This window comes from Benincasa hispida, chromosome 11 (genome assembly GCF_027475165.1).
Source record: "Benincasa hispida cultivar pf3 chromosome 11, pf3_genome.v1.1, whole genome shotgun sequence".
Taxonomy (NCBI): Eukaryota; Viridiplantae; Streptophyta; class Magnoliopsida; order Cucurbitales; family Cucurbitaceae; genus Benincasa; species Benincasa hispida.
This window is the reverse complement of record NC_143488.1, coordinates 76,440,470-76,461,485: the sequence shown is the minus strand read 5'-3', so window position 1 is coordinate 76,461,485 and position 21,016 is coordinate 76,440,470. Positions and strand designations below refer to the sequence as shown.

General features: G+C 25.9%; 1 protein-coding gene across 1 annotated transcript; it reads left to right on the top strand.

Annotated features, from left to right (window-relative positions):
* The first annotated feature begins 18,153 nt into the window (after window positions 1–18,153).
* On the top strand, window positions 18,154–20,800 carry LOC120091335 (homeobox-leucine zipper protein HAT14-like). Its single transcript, XM_039049323.2, has 4 exons — window positions 18,154–18,600; window positions 19,044–19,405; window positions 20,035–20,114; window positions 20,262–20,800. The coding sequence occupies exons 1-4, from the start codon at window positions 18,255–18,257 to the stop codon at window positions 20,590–20,592; spliced, it is 1,119 nt and encodes a 372-aa protein (XP_038905251.1). The 5' UTR covers window positions 18,154–18,254; the 3' UTR covers window positions 20,593–20,800.
* The last annotated feature ends 216 nt before the right edge of the window (window positions 20,801–21,016 follow it).

Below are 21,016 nucleotides of genomic sequence, written 5' to 3'. Positions count from 1 at the left end.
TTTGGGAATAATACTGGTTTCTGTTCACATTTTGAATTTGTGAATATTCTCATCACCCGCTTTTGAACTCTTTTCTATTACAGTGTTCCTCAAGCTAAATCCTTATTTGGCTTTTTCCCTAAACCAGAACAATTCAATATCAAACTCTGGATATTATCACATTATTATATAATATTAAAACCTTAGAATTTCTAAGTTTTTGTTTAATGATCTTTTTTTTTTTTTTTTTTTTCCTAAGTACAACTAGTGGGTATATAGAAATTTGAACTTTCAACCACAAAGGAAGGAATACATATAAGCTATATTCACTTTGGCTTAATAGTCATTTTGTTTGCTCGTTTCTTATGTGTCTTCTAGCGACTTTCATTTTCAGTTTCTTTTTCCAGAAAAATAAAATTGCAACATTTATCAGTAATTTTCTTATTTGGTTTTGTACTTTTTAAAGATACTTTGGCTTGAATTTTAAATATTATCTAAAACAAATAAACTTCAAAACATAGTAATTGTCACAAAGAAATTTATTTTTAACAGAAATAAAATTAAAACGGTTGCATTTAGTATTTGAAATTTTGCTTGCGAAAAAAGAAACTACAAAATTTGAATCCTATAGAGAAAATGGAATTAGACAAATTTTTTTCATTAACAAACAATCAAAATAAAATAGCTATTAAACCTTAAGCCCCAAGCTAAATTAAATTGCTGAGAAAATATTATAAAAAATGTTTAAATGATGCTCAAATAATGTCAATGAAACGTAATAAAGTTTTTTTTTTTTTTTTTTTTTTTTTTTTGAGGAAATGAAACATAATAAAGTTGATTGCATATATATATCTATAAGCATTTATTCCTACACTGTCCAAATCTATTCAAATTTCTAATTTTAGCTTAATAAATAAATAAATAAATAAGCAAAATCTTTCAAATAAATTCGATTTCTAACAAAAATTGAATTGATTTGAAATGAGCTCCTTGTCTTTTCACAAACATGATCAGATAATTTGACATGAATCTCTCTCTTTTAATTTTCAGAAGGGGTGGATAAAAAATTTTTGGGAAATAAATCAACTTGTACCTCTAACCTTTATGCGATGTATTAGTTAAAAATTTCAAAACTAAGCATTATATCAATGCTATCATACATTAGAATATTAATAACGTTGACACACATTTCTTACCATAATTTGCATCTTTCTTAAGTACAATGGTTGAATTCTTAGTTAAATTCCAAAAACAAAAACAACTTTTTTTAGTTTTCAAAATTTAGCTTGATTTAAAACTATTGTTGAAAAGTAAATAACAAAAGAAGAAATTTGGAGATGGAAATAGTATCCATAAACTCAATTTTTTAAAAATAAAAACAAAAAACAAAATGGTTACTGAATGGAACCTAATAATTATGTTTCTATTTCAAATAAACTTCTCTATCATTTTGAAAAGAACATAATACATTACACAATCCTATACCATATTATCACTTAATCCCATTCTGAGTACACATTACACAATACCTTAAAAATCATCTACTTTCAACTCAATATTTTTCTGAATGATGTCAATTATGTTAGATTAGATTATAAATATAAATTATTACAAATAAATTCCAATTGAGAAAAAAAAAAAACATAAGATCTCTAAATTATTGGAAGACAGATGAACATGGGAAGGATGACAATCATCATAAGTCAATAAGATTATGATGATGGCTGTTTATGTTAGTATTATTAATTTGTCATGAAAAAATCAATGATTAAAAAAAAAACACAAGTTAGATAGAAAGATATATTGGACAAAGGAATCAATTATTCATATGATGAATGAAAAACATTATATGGAGAGTATACATTAAGCCATCTTCACATTCTCATGCTGCCAAAAATAATTATGTGTTTCCATTATTTAGTTTCAAATAATTATAATTGGTTTTCAAATTTATTGTGGCTTTCTTTTTATGCTTTTAAATATTTATCTTTTTTACTCAACCTCAATTTTCATCTTTGTTTCTAAACTTTGGTAGTGCATTTAGTAGAAATTTCAACCCATTTGATTTTCTTTTATTTTAGATTTTTCAAAACTACGCTTGTTTTTTTATATTTTTTATTCGTGGTTTTCATATATTTTTTAGGTAGACATTTGAATTTTTAACAATTTTTTTTTTTTTTTTAAAAAAAAAACAAATTTTGATTTTTTTTTCTTTAATTTTTAAATTTAAATTTGATTTTGAAAATACTCCACAACTCACTATGGAAACAATAAACAAAAATGGTAACTATGAAATTGTAAATTTTCAAAAACAAAAGATTTAAATTATTATCAAATAGGACCTTCATTATCAATTTAAAAAAAAATCATTTATATATATATATATATATATTAAAAGAGAAAAAAACATAGCTTAAAAGGTCAACTTTATATTATGAACCTAGACGTTGCTCAAAACATTTTATCAGTCTTAATTAGATATTTAAATTTCAACCCCCTACAATGTTGAGCTTATGTATATAAATGAAGCCTATATACCTGAATAAATGGCTATATATTAATACACCTGTCACACTAAATTGAAAATTTGTCTAATGAATCAACAAATAAACTATACAAATTCCAACCCAACACATTCACAATCAATCCACATAAATCTGAACCCAGATTCAACCATATATGTAAAAAAAAAGTTACAACCATGAAACTTCAATAACATACCCAACAAAGAGAATATTTACTATGGAAAATATCGATCTATACCTTTCTAAATTTTGGGTTATATCAATCAAAACCATGAACTATACTAATTGTGTCGATCTAACCCTCAAACTTTCAGACATGTATAAATTTACACATTCCTTCCAATTTCATTTAAAAAAAATACCGTATGAGGCTTACATTAGTTTCAATTAAACTCCTAAATTGTCATGAGTGAATTGACGTTACTGTTTATTAAGATTATTTTTTAAAATTGGCAATACATCACAATTTTTACACGCATATAAACCTTGAAATGTCGGATAACAAAATGGACACGTAGAATTGATGAATAAGAAATCCAAACTAATAAAAGTCTGAATTACTCATGAAAGCAATTATAAGTTTCACATAATTTTGATCCAAAAAAAACATAATAGAGTGTATTATAAATTGATTGTTGTTTTTTCTTAATATTATTATGGTTTAAAATATTATTTTAGTCTCTATATCTTTGGAAGTTTGTTCAATTTTAGTCTCTCTACTTTTAAATGTCCAATTTGAATCCTATATTCTCAATAAATTTTAAATTTAAGTCCAATTTATTATTGATTCTTTAAAAAACCTATTTTGTTATCTATAAATATTTTCACTGAAAGTTTTAAAAACATATTCACATATTCTATTCTTCGACTAAAAAAACATTATTAGTATTTATCTAAGTTTGATAAAATATAACTTCGTGGGAGATTTAATTTAAAATATATTAAAAATATATAAACTAAAATTAAACTATAGAGACTAAAATTGCATATATTATTAAAAGGTAAAAATAATGTTAAGGGTAGGGGCCCAAGGAATGCACGCCCATAATTGGTGAAGTTTGGGATTGGGTGGTCAAGCCAAAGCCTCCTTCCCACTAAAAACTACAATACTCTTACACACACACACACACCATTCATCTTTTTTCCTTTCTTCTTCTTCTTATTCTTCTTCTTGGGTCTACCAACTATACTCTTTTCTTTTTATACCTTTTTCTAGGGTTTGGAAAATTTTCCATTTTGTTCTTTGAAAATAGTGTGTTGGAAGAAACTTTCAAATGTTCTTCTTAAAGGACACCTTGAAACATGGGCTTTGAATAAAGAAAAGTAACCCCTGTCCAAATGGAAACTATAGGAAATCATCATCATTTTGTTTACATACATACAAACTTCCTACCATTTCCTAATCATGCTTCTACTTGTTCGCCTAAGCTCTCTTTGGCTTAATCTTATCTTTTCACTTGGATCTCACATCTCCAATAACATATAATTAACTTTATAACTTAGTTGCATACATATTCTCCGAGAAATATATTAAAAGATAGAGGAGTCAGTAAGTGTATTTAACTGAATATATCACATTCTTAGCACTTTTATCATACTCTGAACTTAAAGTTGCAAATACTTTTTTTGTTAAGAAAACATAATGAAAAAACAAACCCTAGCTAGAATCAATTTGAATGGGAAATGGTTTTTTTTTTTTTTTTTTTTTTTTTTTGGGTAATATATATAATGGACAATTTATAGCACATGAAGCAATTAGTAGCATGTGAGGATTTGATGATTAAGGAACATTACAAGTGTAAAAACAAAAGATTTGGTTATAAAAAGAATGGGGAAAAGAAAGGATGGAAATGATATACATTTGGCTAGAATAAAATAAGGGGGTAGTGTCTCAAAGTGTGGAAACATAAGTATGAAAAATGGAGATGAAATTCAATTATGATATATGAGAAAAAATGTATATCTATAATAACAATAATGTATATGATTGTTATTATTATTAAGATGATAATGATAAATATTATAAGAAAACATGGAGAAGTGAAGAGAAATGATATTGATAGGTTAAAAGGGGACAAAGATCCTTCCATTTCCTCAGTTGCATGCTTTCTTGTCTTTTACAATTCCTACATTTTTCCTTTTTTTCTCCTCTTTCTTCTTCTCTTAATTCTCTTTTTCTTTTTTCTTTTTGGGGTCTAAATAAACAAAATTTGTAATCAAAGACAATCATTCACTTTTTCCATAAAGTGGTCTTTTCTTTTCGGCCTATGTTTAGGGCACTGTTTTTGTAATGTAATTAGCTTAATTAATTTCTTTTTAGACCTCCCTTTTATCATAATTGCTCCACGCCACCCCTATGAAATTTTATCCCATTTTTATATATCATTCATTAATAACCAATGGAAGAACGGCTCATAAAAGAGAAATTCAATCATTCAACGTTAAGTGTCGTTTCGATAATCGTTAACTTTGTGATCACAACTGTGTATCGTATTAATCACATTGAATGAGACTATTCAAGAGAAACATCTTATTGAAATTATGAAATCCTTTTGACCGTTTTTCGTTATTTGTGCAAGTTTATTGGTATCTTTGTCAAACATATGAGCTATTTGAATGCTTCGATATATAAACACGAATGAATTAAGATTGGTTTGATAAACCTCCTTTTTGTATATATCTAAACTTAATTAGTATTTCCAAACTCAAAATACACTTTCTTTCTTTCCTTCTAGAAAAAATTATATTATCTCTTCATTAATTTTAATATATGTAATATTGGTTAATCTCCTTCACATTTTTAGCTTGCATTTAAAAAAAAGTTCCCAATTCTTTTATTTAATAAATGGTAATTAATCTAAACCCTAAATATTCTTTATCTCCAACAATCATATTCTTAAACTTTTCATTCTCATGCATCTCATTATGATTTGTCAAATAGCCCCCATTGATCAAAACCCTATAAACTCATGAAGTATGTGTAGCATTCATGAGCTAGACTTTGGTATAACTTGAGGCTAAAACTTAAGTTAAGCCTACATGTTCCCTATATCATATTTCTTTATTATAAGTTGTAAATTTTTTATTCAAATATATATAGTTCCCCATTATTACAAATTATAAATTTGCTAATTCATTACATGTTCCCTAGATCAAATTTGTGGGGTGTGATGAGGGTGTTATGTTAAGCTAGTCGAGATACTCAAGTGCATCGATTGATTTCTCATGTCCAAAAGTTTTCTAATATATATAATTCTCTATTATTGAACTTGTGAAATTCCATGTATATTTTTATGATAGACTCTCGACATCGATCTAAAACCTATATGTATTACACAAACTCGAGTTTTTATAATTGAAATACACATTACACAAATTACCCTCATTGTTCAAATGTTCATAGAGCAGCAAAAGTGAGTCAAAATTTTTCTATAGCTATTCACTTTAGAGAGAGAGAGAATGGATAGAAGTAAAGATGAAAGGTAGGTATGAGAGTGGAGGGTGGCAATGACATAGCATGAAAAGGATGAAAAAATGCAGCAAAAATTATTACACAGTTTAAAGTGAAGTGAGTAAGAGGCTGACAAAAAGGGCTTTTTTGGTAATTTCATATATTATAGAAACTCATAAGGCTCTTGAAAACCCTCACTCACTGTCTTTGCTTCCTCTCTCTCTGTTCTTCCCAATGTCTTTAAGGTCAAACCCTTGTTTTTCTCAAACCACCACCCAACTTTAATTATCATTCATAACATTCCCTTTTATTATTATCACTTCATTCATGGCTCAATTATCTCATTAAAGATCAACATCTACCACCTTATTCTTCTTTTTTGAAGTATACATACCACCTTCATTCTTATCCTTAATTAACACATTTTTACAGAGTCAAACATAATTAAATATAGTTCAATAGAGATCAAACTCATCATCAATGGTAACTTAGTTATAAACAAAATATTTTTATAAGAGCATGATTGAATGCGTTATCATATTCGGATCTTCATCTTTACCTCTAAAAGGAACAATTTTCATAGATTCTTTTTTCTAAATAAAAAGAAATATATTTCGAGATCACTTTTTCTATTGTTATGTTTGTATTGAGTAAAGTTTATATTTTTTATACCACTACATAATCAAACATGTAGAAATTTATTGGATTGCAATAATTTAAATACGGTAAACTATCAATTAAAATTTGAATCGATGAATTCTTTAACTTATAAAAAATTACCATCCATCTTTTTAACTTTAGGAATTGAACAAAATGATATTTGTTAACAAGATCGTGTCGTGTTGACATCATATATTATAAATATATTATATGATTAAAAAAAATCATGATGTGTGTATATATATAATGCTCTAATCCATTATTGAGTAATTTTTAGCATTATAGCAACCATGATGATCTGTGTCATTCATTATGCCCATTATTGATTACAATAAATAGGATCCCAATTTTACCACCCAATTAATTTCCCAACTTTCTTATAAATGCTCCCTAAAATGATGATCATCATTGTTTTTATTTTTTCTTCTTTCCCCAATCGTTTTGGCTCACATGTTGTATTCATAATAAATATTATGAATTATCAATTTTTTAGTACGATAATTATACGAGTGGAGGATTGAATCTTTGACCTCTATGAATAGAGTATATGTCAATATCACTGACCTAAATTTTCGTAGGATCATTTCTTTCATCATATATATTAATTTTTTAGTAGTTAAAAGTTTCAATTCTTTGTGTTTTTTATTTTTTTTTAAATTATGACTATTATTACTTATTTTTTTTAGTTCCATATGAGAGATTCAAAATCCTAATATCTAGTTGATGACATGTATTTTACGCTTTTTTTAAAAAAATATGTTATTTAAGTTTTGCATTTTATTATTTTGAAGCAATGAAAATGATTACCATTTTAACTATAATTTTAAAATCATAAGTAAGTTTTGTGTAATGAGACAAAATAGTTGGTAAGGTTATTTATGAACTTGTCCTAGCATTCTATATATGGTGTTAATAAAAATAAATAAACAATACACATAATTCAAAATTTAGGTGTTTTATAAAAATAAATAAATAATTTGAAGAATTAAATTAACGTAATATTCACCCAATCTTCTTTATATATGTCATAGGTTTGAAAGTATCACCCAAAATATTATTATAAAAAGTTATTAGAAACAATTTACAAAATTCAAAGTCTAAAGTTTAGATAATTTTAGCACGTTTTTATTCCATTTTGTTTTAAGAACAAAGTTAGTTGTTTATTTGATCCATAATATTGTATCTAATAAGTGCTTAAACTTTAATTTTATCTCCATAATATAGGTCTCTAAATTTTTATTTTAAGTCTAAGTCTGATAGAGTACTGTCTCATTCAAAGTTTTTTTTAAAAGACTTATTAGGTTAAAAAAATTGAAAATTAATGGTCGTATTATTAGATAAATATTTAATTTCATATTTAATAAATCAATTAATTTTTAAATTTTTTTTGAATATGCTCGAACCTAGTTACAAAATGTAATGTTAACGACTTCGTAATTTTTTCTTTTAAATTTAAGAATTTACTCGAAACAAAATTAAAAATATAGAACCAATAAAATATTTCTCAAAAGTTCAGTAACCTTTTAAACAAAAACTTAAAAAATCATAAATTAACCTAGAATTTGTATCTATACCTATAATGGAAGCCAAGTTGTACGGAAATAATGATGATTGGTCTAATAATTAAACTGTTAAAGTTATAAACCATGATAGAGATATTCCAAGAAGAAGAATAAGATATGATATTTCAATAGATATGGTTTTGATCCCTGAGCTTTTACTTATTTATCACTTCCGCCCTTAGATTTCTACGATAAGATGATAAGATTTTGTTCGGTAATCATTTTATTTTTTTATTTTTTGTTTTTATTATTGAAAATTGAGTCTATAGATCGTACTTTCACCTTCAAATTTCTTTCTTTGTTATCTACTTTTTCACCAATAATTTAAAAAATAAGCTAAATTTTAATAACTAAAAAAAAGTAGCTTTCAGAAAAGTTATTTTATTTTTTGAATTTGGCTAAGAATTTAACCATTATACTTAAAAATATGTAAAATAATATAAAAAAATATGAATGAAATAGACTAAATTTTCAAAAATCAAATTGTGATCAAACGGACCTAAACTATTTTTCGAGGTAAATTCTATATGAATAGTTTTCTGTTTTTAAAGATCTTATTTACTCACTAGCACTTCCTATTATTCTGACCACCTTTCAATTTTTCTTTTGAGATCGTAACTAAAGTTTAAACTTGAAATAAATTAAATGTCATGAACTCATTTTCCATTTTTGAAATTCAGCTAAGATTTCAAGTTTTTATTAAAAAAATCCGTCAAAATAAAGTTGGATTAAAAGTACACGAACACACACACACAAAACAAACAAACAAAGTACTAATCAAATAACAACTTCATATTTTAAAAAACTTAATTTCTATGTGTTTTCTTGGATTTTATTTTTATAAAATTTCACATTTATTCTCTAGGGTAAAATTGGTAATATCTTTTTCAATTTAACAAAGGTTGAATTAGAGATTAAACATGTAGGTTTGAGAAAAGGTAGTGAATTGATGGGTAACTTAAGTATATCAACCGGTTAACTGGCTAAGATATATATCATCAATCAAGAAATCATATGTTCAAATCTTACCACTTTGATAAAAGGAGGTATCAACCTAGTTGAGATATCTTGGTGCACCATCTAATCCCTCTTACCTTATTAATATTTTCAAAAAACAAAAAAAACAAAAATAAAAAACTTGTAGTTAAACTAAAATGGAAAGAAAAATGAAAAAAAAAAAACATTATATCTACAACATTTGAAGTTTGAATTTTCAAACTATGCAGATTTAATTGTGAAGATGAGATATTGAAATTAAACCTCCAACTTTACGAGGACAGAAAATTGAACTTTTGGCATTTTAGTTGAGAACATATGATAATTTTAAGCTATGTTTATGTTGAAAGATAAATTTGATTAGACATATATTTTTCAAATTAAAAAATCAATTTTACTTTATTAAGAAAGTTAGTTTAATTTTACAAAAATCTTTCAATTTTTCTCAAATTAGTATTCCCTATTTTCTCTCACACCCTAGCTCATTACCCATATTCTCTTTTTATCTTCCCCTCTCCTACACTCACATGTTACAATAATGATGAGTTTTTAAAATATTTCTATCAAATATCGTTGATCTAAGTTCATTTTAAATTCAAACGATACGGTTGAACTAAAAAAATTGATAATAAATGAAGTGAAATTAGTTAAACTTGGTTTGAAATGGAAGAATTAAATGTAAAATAAATAAATAAATATAAAAAAGTAGAGTGATGAAAATAATGAATAATGATGCATCTTCTACGTCGTCGTGTTGTATATTCTTTGTCTGTTTTTTTGTTGTCAGTTTTCTCTGTAAACTCTTTCACAACACAAATCCCTTTCTTCCATCATTGCTTCCTCACGTGACTTCATCTCTCAATTTAATGTAACTTTTTTTTTTTTTTTTTTTTTTTTTAACTCTTCTCATCTAACCCTACTTTTACCCAACCATGGTTTTAGTTCAACTTGTCAACATATTATAGGGGCTTGTCACATATTTTTTTTAAAATTTGGAACCCTTATATAGATATAACTTAAACTTATAATTTAAATTACATTTGTCGTTCTATAATAACCGTTTTTTAATTAGATCAACGATTATAAAGTGGTTTTATACATTAAATTATGTTTGGATTGATAGCTAGATTTTTTTTTATTTTAAAGTTCAACATGTGAGAAAGAATTTAAATCTATATTTCGATTGAAATGAGTATAGCTTACATGGAATAAAGTTTGTATTATATAAACTTTGAGATTTAAGGTTTGAATGTCGCATCTTATAATATTGTTATAAAAGAAAAAGAAGAAAAAATTTCATATTTGACATATTAGTTTAGTTGATTGGAAATATAACTATTAGTTGATTTGATTACATATATAACATAAAATAAAAACAAAATATTTCTTATAGGAATACAATATACAAATAACTAACATTTTTGCGTTTAAATAATATAAAAGGTTTATTTATCAATTTAAATAATTTATTTGAATTTTTTCTTTCCTATTTTTGTTTCTAGAAGTATGTAACCATATTTATATTTTATCCATATTTTCCTGAATATTTTCGTAGAATTAAAACTGCAATATTTTTGTCGATGTCAACATTTAAAATCCTTGAATTTATGTAACGGATATAATATATATATATATATATATATATATATATATATATATATATATATATATATATATATTTGTTACAAACAAGAGACTATTTGTCAACAAATATTTTGATTTCTTTTTCCATTTTTGAAAAGCAAGTTCAAATTTTAACCAAATTTCCATAACAAAACATTAAAGTTTAGAAAATCAATTATCACAATATATTATCAAAAACTACTAATTAATTATTTGTAAACAAGCTTAACTAAACAATATATTTTTTTTAAAACTAGTAAACAAGCTTATTATTCCAAAAAAAAAAAATAATAATTAAATTCCACTCTAATGATATTTTGTAATCTTATCCTAAAAGTTAGGTTTGAATTATAAGTAATGATATTCGAAAAGATGGGCTTGAAAAGAGGAAAGCCACCATTCAAAGTCATCTGGCAATGAAAAATGGTAAATTCCAAATTTTTGTTTTCTTGTTTTTTTTTAATTCTCTCTTTAAATTTCTTTTTCATGCATGCTTCCTAATACAAATATATATATATATATATATATATATATATATATTAAGGTATTTTAATGAATGACTTTCTTAAGAAAATGATAGGCTGCTTTATATTTTTAGTATAAATGGAAACAAAAGCCACCAAACATGACTTAGTGTAAATTGAAAAGAAAAAAAAAAATCCTTTCTATGTTGAATTGACAAGCCATTAAATTTGTAAATATAGCCATTTTCTTGGTTTAATTTGACCACTGATTTCTAACCTGAAGTTTTAATTTTATTATTCCAAATGATAATTAAGTATTAGTTTTATCCATAGATTTTTTGTCTAATGGGTCCAGTTGGATTTAAGTATGAAGATATTGTTTGACGAATAGAATAGAATGTGATAAATTTATTTTTTAATTTTGGTATAAATTCTATCCTTCATAATCTATAATGAAAATGACGAAGAGACCAAACTAAAAAATATATAAAAATAAAAATTAACAACATTTTTACAAATTTACGAGTTTATCATTCTCATTGAATAAAAATTAGTTGAAACGAGTATTGTTAAATGATCATAAAATCTGTACTATCAATATTGAGATCAAAGATTTGATTTCTCCCGCTACCAATGATTAAATACTAATTTTTTTTATAATAAACATTAAATGTATTCGTCAATGTATATTATAAATGATAATTAACATGTTTTTATCTCATGGATAATCATTCATTTATATTATTTAAAAAAAAGTACCCAATTATTACTATCCAAAATGTAACAATAAAATAAAAGTATACGATAATTATTTTAAATGATATTTAAAAATATTTTTTTAACAATTTTTTATATTTAAAAATAACTTAAAGTATAAGCATAATTCTGATGAATAATTAAATGGGGAAAGAAATATTGTTTACAGTTAAACTTGGTAAGATTTATTAATTGTGACCATACATTTTTTAATTCATCAAATTAATTCATCTTGTCCTTGTACAAGTTAATTAATTTAGAAAAAAAATGATTAATGTATAACTTTCACATATGTAATAAAACTTGTTTAAATGTGTCAAACCAAATAATTGATATATGAATATATTAGTAATTAACCATAAACTTTATGGTTCGAATCTCTCTACCCTCAATTGTACTAAAAAATAAAAATGCTCTTTAAAGGTAAGAAATAATGAAAATTATATAAATCAATTAGATAGTATATATTTTATTTAAATTTGAGTGTTTTTCATCCGTCTTCTATCTTTCTCTATTTCTCTCTACTTATTATGTGATAATTTTTCTTTATACTCTGGTTAAAGAAAAATAAATTATATTAAAGTAATTGTTTTGATTTAATGACTCAAAATGAATCAAAGATAAACGATTCAAATTTTCTTAACGCAGCGATAATTAACATATAATTTATTGTGTTAAAATTGGGATAAATACGAAAAAGGAAATAATTTTATTATTTTATTTTAAGGAAAAAAAAAGAGAAGAAATTAAAGGGAAGGGAGCATAGGGAAGTAGTTGGGGAGACCAAATGAGTGGGGGAAAGGCATAAGCCTATGATTGATTCATTGTCAAAACGTTGATTAGGGAATGTGGGAAAAGGAAATTATTTAAATTTAAATTATTCTCTTCTCCTTTTTTAAAAATAAAAATAAAAATATAAAAATATAAAAATTTATCTGTGTAAAGAAGGGTAAAGCTTATCATTAAAGCCTGCATGAGTTCAATTATTGCAATGATCCCAAAAGCATGACATATCTGACCTCGTCACATCCCCTGGATGCACTCCCCCACGCCCCCTTCCTCATCTCTTTTTTATTTTTACACCCCCCTCATCTCTTTATTATTTACTCACCTAACCCCCTCCCCCCTCCTTAATTTCACCTACTACGTACATTTTGTACACTTGTTCGGTATGATGTTATTTATCTTGTTTGACATGAGCGTAATATACATGTCTATGCTCTTCTCCAAATGATTAGTCTACTTGTTCGGTTTGAGATTTTTATTTATTGTTCTAAATGGTTTAAAGTTTCTCTTACAGGAACTCACGTCGCTTCTTCGCCTTGAAACCTTTTTCCCTTTGAGTGATTGATTGTGATTTATTTTTTTTTTTAATTGTTCGTTTCCATGTTTTTGTGTCTTAACTTCGAATGGTGAGGTCCCTCTCTTCTTTGATATTTTATTGCTTTTATTTACTTATTTATTTTTCAAGGATTTTTATTTACTATATAATGAAAACCTTTATTCTTTTCTCATGTCAATATCAAACCTATGAAAATATAAAAAAATATCGATGAAAATTTAATATCATACTTGTCTTGTGATATTAGCTTCTACTAACCTCATAATTATTATGGATCTCGAAGGATATATTTGAGTTTATTGAGCATGTCACATGATATTAAAATTAACTATTTGTCATGTTATTAGATTATCTTAAAAGATTCGAAAGACAAAAAACTAATCAAATCAAATAAGTTACTAAAAACATACTAAAAAAGATTAGATATATCATAATTTATCAGCTTAAACTTTTGAGTTCAGCAATGAATATGAACATAGATGAAATGGTTTGAGATTTTTGAGGATGATGATTATTATTATTATTATTATTAGAATTATTAAATTTGAAAAGGCAAAATAAATAATAATTGAGGGGTAGGGAAAGCAATAATTTGAAAAAAATATGTATATATAAAAGGAGAGAGTGGCCATTGGATACCCTAATGGGGAAGGGGAAGTGAGTAGGGTTTTGGGTAGTGGGATGGGGAAGGCTACACTACACCCGTAAGGATACATTTGCTTTAGTGAAAAGACAATTATGTCCTCTCCCCCCAAAAATAAATTTAAATATATTTATTTTAAAAAAAAACCACTTTCCTTGGACACTGTAAAGACATGGTCGCCTTGTCTGTCCCAAGTCAAACATCTTATTATTTGGTCAAATCTCGTGCTAATCTTTCTCTCTCTATTTTTTTTTTAAAAAAAATTAAAATGGGAAACTTTCTCTCAAATCATTAAATTAATTATAAAAAATATGTATATTTTTGACAATTTTTTCCTACATTATTTGTTTATATGCCCACTCCAACCCCAACATGTAGAAGATGATGTCTTGAAAAGTCTGCTTTTAAAGCCACCGTAACAAAAAGTTTTTATTTTATTCTAAAATTAAAATTAGGTATAACAAATTTAAGAAATAAATTCAAAGAAACTATTCGCTAAATATATATAATTTAATCTTACATTTATGGTATTTAATGTCTTAGAAATTCTCACGAAATTATGATGTGATGTTAACATTAATTTAATTCATTTATATATCATTATGTTTTAATTGTATTATAATGACTTGATAAATTGATAGACTTATAAGCCTTTTTTTTTTAATTAACATTTACAAAAAAATTAGGTATAAAGGGATTGAATTATATATTTAGTTAAAAAGAATACAAACACAACAAGAAAATTATTTTAAAGAACTCATAATATTCACGTTTCCATTTTTTTTTCATCCATGTAATAGCTCAAAATTATTCAAATCTATTCATTAAATTTTGTTAATAATATTTCAATAATCGCAAGTCGTGACAAGTAAAATATATAATTTTCTTTTATAGATAAACGGTACAAATTCATCTAATAAATAAGAACATCTATTTTGATGTGATGCAATAATGATATGAGCAAATAATTGTTAGATCTCTTTCAATAAAGAAGAAAAAAACCTCAATAATATAACCCTATTTCTGAGAAATTGGAGAATTCCAAACATTAAAATTATTAAATGGAAGTTTTTAAATATTTCGGTGAATAATGAAAACGACAGCTTTTTCATATATATTGTCATTTAATTAAATAGACCCCAAATAATAATAATAATAATAATAATAATAATAATAATAATAATAATAATAACAACAATAATAATAGGCATATAAATTTATAATTTGTAGTGTGTTCGGTAAGGGAGCAATTAATGAGATATTTCTCGACGTCATAATGAGTTTGATAGTAATAAAAATAAACCATCGAAAACAAACAGTGCGCTACTAGTACGAATCCCAGCCGTTGGATGTGAAATAAAATAATAAAATAATAAAATAAATATTTATGTAATGATTTTTGGGTGGCTGGGTTGGGTTGGTGAGGAAGGCAATAATATTAACAGCGTCTTAATAATCACATCTTAGGAATTAATAATATAATTAATTTAAATTTCTGAATTTCAGTTGTTTTTAAAATTATATTATTATATATCAATTACTTAATCATTTCCATTGAAAAAAAATTCAAGTCAAAGATGGTTATGTTTTTGTCAAGCCTTGTGCCTGTTTCTGACCTCTCATAAATACATTCTCATGATGTTTTATTAATCACTTAAACTATTTTTTAAAAAAATATATTGAATTTGCTTATGGATATGTTACAAAATATAGTTTATAATTTTTGTTGAGTTTTGTGACAACATTGTGGAACATGATTTATTTTACTAATATAACCTTTGCTTATAAAATATAAAAACATTATAGAAAAATAAACCAAATTATTTATGAAATATATTATCAATATACGATAGATTTTGAAATTTTGATATATTTTATAAATATTTTTAGTAGTTTTATTACTTGAAATATTTTATTAGTTACGTATATGATGTGTTTTTTTTATATATATTTTCTTTGTTTAATTTTAATGGAAAACTTAAACTTTGAAATTTGCAAATTCATTAAACTGAATAACGGCTTGAAATAAATGATGAAATAATAATGTAATTAATGTGGTTAGATTTATTTTTATACTATACATTGATTTCTTCACATAGAATATTATTATATATATTTAATAGCTTGGGAACCAAGCGAGCCTAACTAAAAATAATTGCTTTTGGGAAATTATTTTTGTGGACCACAAGAGAGGAAAAGAATAATTTAAGAAAAGAAAAAGAAAAACTTTTGTTTTCCTTAAGATTTAGTTAACTTTTATATCTTTGAGAAATCAATTTAGTCCATTATTTATTTATTTATTTATTTATTTTTCATGAGTGTATGAGCCAATTTGTTCAAATGACTAATAGGATTATATAAATATTAAGGAGGTGACTATAATGGTTTAATATCATTTTTCTAAGAAAATATATCTTTTGTACTAGCCCAATGACCATTAAATCAAATCCATGATAGTTCATAAAGTAATTAAAATAGAAAGGCAATGAGTTTAATATACACATCATAGTCTTATTTAATAACTATTTTGTTTTTAGAATTTTAAAAATTAAGCCATTTTCTTACATTTTTCTATAATAATTTATAAAAAATATTGAATTCTTAGCCAATTTTCAAAACAGAAATAACTTTTAAAAACTACATTTTTTTGCCCCTTTGGTAACCATTTGGTTTTTGGTTTTTTTGTTTTTCAAAATTGATCCTATAAATACTACTTCCACTTCCAATTTTTTTTCTCTATCATCTACTTTTTACCAATACTTTAAAAATCAAGACAAGATTTTGAAAACAAAAAAAGTAGCCTTTTAAAACTTGTTTTTGCTTTTGGATTTTGGATAAGAATTCAACCATTATACTCAAGAAAAATGCAAATCATTATAAGAAATGAAGAAGAAACATACTTAATTTCAAAAACAAAATAGTTACCAAATAGGGTCTTAATTTTCAAATTTTGACTTGATTTTTGAAAACATAACCTAAATAGTAAAAAATTTAAAGATGGAATAGATATTTATAAACTTAATTTTAAAAAATAAAAAATAAAAAATCAAATAATTACCAAATACGACTTAAAAATGAAACTTTCCTCCACGGAAACAAGTATACTCAGCACATCAACATTCAAACCAACTTGAATCGAGAGAGAACTCTCAATACAAAAGTTGAGAAAACACTTGTGGCCTTAAAGTTTTATAAAAATAACAATTACTTGGTGGATTATAAAACAAAATCACATACGATTACAAAAACAGATTTTGATTGAGGGGCCAATTCCCCAAACACAAAACTGAGACGTACACCGAATCCAAACAAATAATTACAGTAAAAGGGAATTCAAAAAAATGATTAAAAGAAATACTACTGATCAGATGATTCTAGACAGAGACAAACACAAGACAACAAAACAAAATGTTTGATAGTAATATTTAAAAGAAAAAAAGTTGGGTGTAATTCAAACAACCAATGCATCTCATCTAGTTGTCTATCACAATTTATCACATAATAATTTTTTTCCTTTTTTAATTGAACTAGACCAAAAATTTGGACAAAATCCACTCAAATATTGATCTTATTCATAGTGACATATCGATATTTCCATATTTTCATGAGTTCGACATCGAAATGAGGAGTGAACATATATTTTTATTTTATAGATAAAAATTTCATGAAACATAAAAAATAAAACATCAAACTATTATTTGTTTAAATATAATATAAATAATAGATATGTAACTCAATTTAAATTTATAAAAGATTTATTTATCAATTTATATATATTATTTTTATAATTTTTTTAGAAATTTTATCGATATTTTTATTGATATTGAGATTTTAAATGGGTTGGTATTATTAACCCATTTGTAGCGGTAAACAGAGAACATAAACATTCAACAATGTCAGCTTTGTTTAATAACCCACTTGAGATTTATATACTATACTTCTTTTTGTAAATTTTTTTTTGTTGGTTTTTAGTAATTTGGTTGTGTGTTTAAAGTCTCGTGTATGAACCGCTGTATAATTAAATATTTTCACGTGCACTTGTCAATCTGGTTTTGTCGGTCAATCTCACTAATTTTTTTTTTTTTTTTTTAAAAAACAAAATTAAAAAAAAAAGAAAAAGAAAAAGATAAAGAGAAGGCTCTTTTTTTGTATGTTGTTTGGCATTTAAAAAGGCAGTTCTCCCTTCTAGTTTCCTTTGAACTCTTTTCTTCTTCTAAAAAAATTTATCTTTTCTTCTTCTTATTGGTTTAGCAATGGAGTTGGGTTTGAGCCTTGGAGATCATCCTCCTTCCAATTCCAATAAGCCATTTGGGTTTCTCTCTAAACCTCTTTCTTCTTCTTCTTCTTCATCTCTCATGGCTTTGGGATTTTGTGTTGGTTTAATCGGACATCATTCTACTTCTGCTTCCGCTTCCGCTTCGGTTCATGATGATGAAGAAGATGAAGATGAAGATGAAGATGATGATAATGATCAGAAAACGGTTCTTCCCGGTTCAACTTCCGGTTTGGATCCACCGGTTCAGCTCGATCTTCTTCCTTTGGCTCCTGTTCCTCGTTCTTCTTCTTCTTCCCTTCCTTTTCCATGGCTTTCTCATCACTGTAAATTTCTTTACCCTCATATCCTCTTCCTTTTTTTAAAGAATTCATTTTGCTATTTATTTTATGGGTTTTGCTAAAAATTACAACTTGGGAATTGGGGATATTTTTTTTTTTCCCCTCTAAATTTTAATAAATTCCCTTAAATATTGCAAATCTTTAGAAAAGAACCCACTTTGCAATATTACGTATGTACTTTCATTAATGTTTCAAACTTACTATTGTAATATAAATCCTTTAGAATTTCAAACAGACTTTGAAATTGTGATGTGGTTATCTAAATTTTTGTTATAGGTCACTGTCACATTATTTCATATCTAAATTTCTATTTCTAGTTGAGAAGTATATAAAAGTTGTTGGGTAATATATTGTTATTTTGAAAGTATTGGGTGTTTGATTTATTATTAATTTGTAATAATTTGAGATTGGATGAATGGTAATTGTAGTGATGGCGGAAGTGGAAAGTTCAGAGAGAGGAGAAAGGGTAGAGTTGGATGTGAACAGGGTGGCGGCGGCGGCGGCGGAGGAGACAGAAGACAAGGCGGTGGCGGCGTTGTCGTCTCCGAACAGTACGGTGTCATGTTTCCAAATGGAATTTGGAGTGAGAAATGGAGGAGGAATTAGAAGGAAGAGATCATGGGAAATGGAAATGGAAATTACAGAAAGAGGAGGTTGTTCAAGAATGAGTGACGATGACGATAATAATGCCTCTGCTGCTGCGGCGGCTGCTCGTAAAAAGCTCCGACTTTCTAAACAACAATCTGCTTTTCTTGAAGAAAGCTTCAAAGAACATACCACCCTCAATCCTGTAAGTCTAGCCCATAGAAATTTCAATATTTAAGGATCTTTTAAACTTTTTTAGTAAAGTTTTTAATTTATGGGTACAAATAATGTTTATAATTAAGCTTATTATTCAAAAGCTTTGGATTTTTTTTTTAATTAAATGTAAGAAAAAAAATTAAAAACCTAGTTTGAAGGGAAAGAAAAGATTAATAGTACAGTTAGGTTTTTTCAGTTCTAACCTCTAACTTTGCTTAATTAGGTAATATTTGATTTTTTTTTTCAAATTCTAACAACAAAAACCTAATTTTGAAAAGAAATCAAAACTCACTTTAATTTTTGAAACATTTCTAAGCTCAATTTTCAGAAAAAAAATAATAAAAAAACAAAATAATCATGAAACCAAGTAGTTTTAAGAATGATATAAGTCTATGGAATAAAATAATGTATTTTCTACCGAGTATAAATGAAAAAAATAGATTTTCTAAGGGGATTTTCAAAAGTTAATAAAAGTTAATAATGATATAAACGGATAAAAGTCTATTTTGATACAATTCTATTAATATCTTTTTTGCTATGTCGTTGACAATTTTTCCGTGAGAATTTCTCTAATTTTTCTTTTATTGGGGCTGAATAATTTTTTTAATTAATTTTCAGAAGCAGAAGCTAGCACTAGCCAAGCAGCTAAACCTCCGACCTAGGCAAGTGGAAGTATGGTTTCAAAACAGAAGGGCAAGGTAATATACCTAATAATTCTTTTGTTTTTTTGGTTATCATAATACATTATTGTTTACAAATGTCCTGTTTAAAAAACCAATAATAATTGTACGAAAGATATAAGATGTTTTTATTTTTTAATTATTTATTATTGAATGTTTTTTTAGGACAAAGTTGAAGCAGACAGAAGTAGATTGTGAGTATTTAAGGAGATGCTGTGAGACATTGACAGAAGAGAACAGAAGATTACAAAAAGAACTTCAAGAATTAAGAGCTTTAAAAACTTCTCAGCCTTTTTATATGCAACTTCCAGCCACTACACTCACCATGTGCCCCTCGTGCGAGCGCGTCGCCACTGCCACCGCCACTGCTACCACCACCGCTCCCACCGCCTCCGTTGCCCCTAAAACCACCACCCCCACCCCGTCATCCGCTCTTTGCCTCGCCAACAAACCGAAGATCTTGCCATTTCCTCATTTGCATCAGGCTGCTTCATGAGCATCCAACGTCATGAATACAAAAAAGTTCAGTTTTTTAAGAGAAAAGAAAGAAAGAATTTTTGTACATATTTCCTTTGATGGGGTTGGAGCAATGGTTTTGTTCTTTGGGGGAAAGTCTTTTTTTTTTTTTTTTCCTTTTCTTTTTTTGATATGCTTTTTTTCCAGCTTTGAGATATATATGAATCTCTCTCCTAGTTTCTTCATCAGTTCTTTGCTCTTGCATGCATGGTTGTAGGTTTTTTTTTCTTCTTTTGGGATATACAAAGTTTTAAAAGAGTTTAGGGAGAGATTATATATTTAATGATGTATTGTTGTTTTTGGTTTAGTTATTTAAAAGGAAAACTAGATTAAAGGAAAGAAAATTTTATTTCTTTTACTCTCTAATTTGGTCCAATTCTATGTTCCATTAAATTTTGAGGATT

Bases quoted from the DNA above. Each gene is read 5' to 3' on its own strand.
- LOC120091335 (XM_039049323.2), top strand. From the start codon at position 18,255: ATGGAGTTGGGTTTGAGCCTTGGAGATCATCCTCCTTCCAATTCCAAT. The intron at 18,601-19,043 runs GTAAATTTCTTT...TGGTAATTGTAG, and splicing joins TCCATGGCTTTCTCATCACT to TGATGGCGGAAGTGGAAAGT. The intron at 19,406-20,034 runs GTAAGTCTAGCC...ATTAATTTTCAG, and splicing joins AACATACCACCCTCAATCCT to AAGCAGAAGCTAGCACTAGC.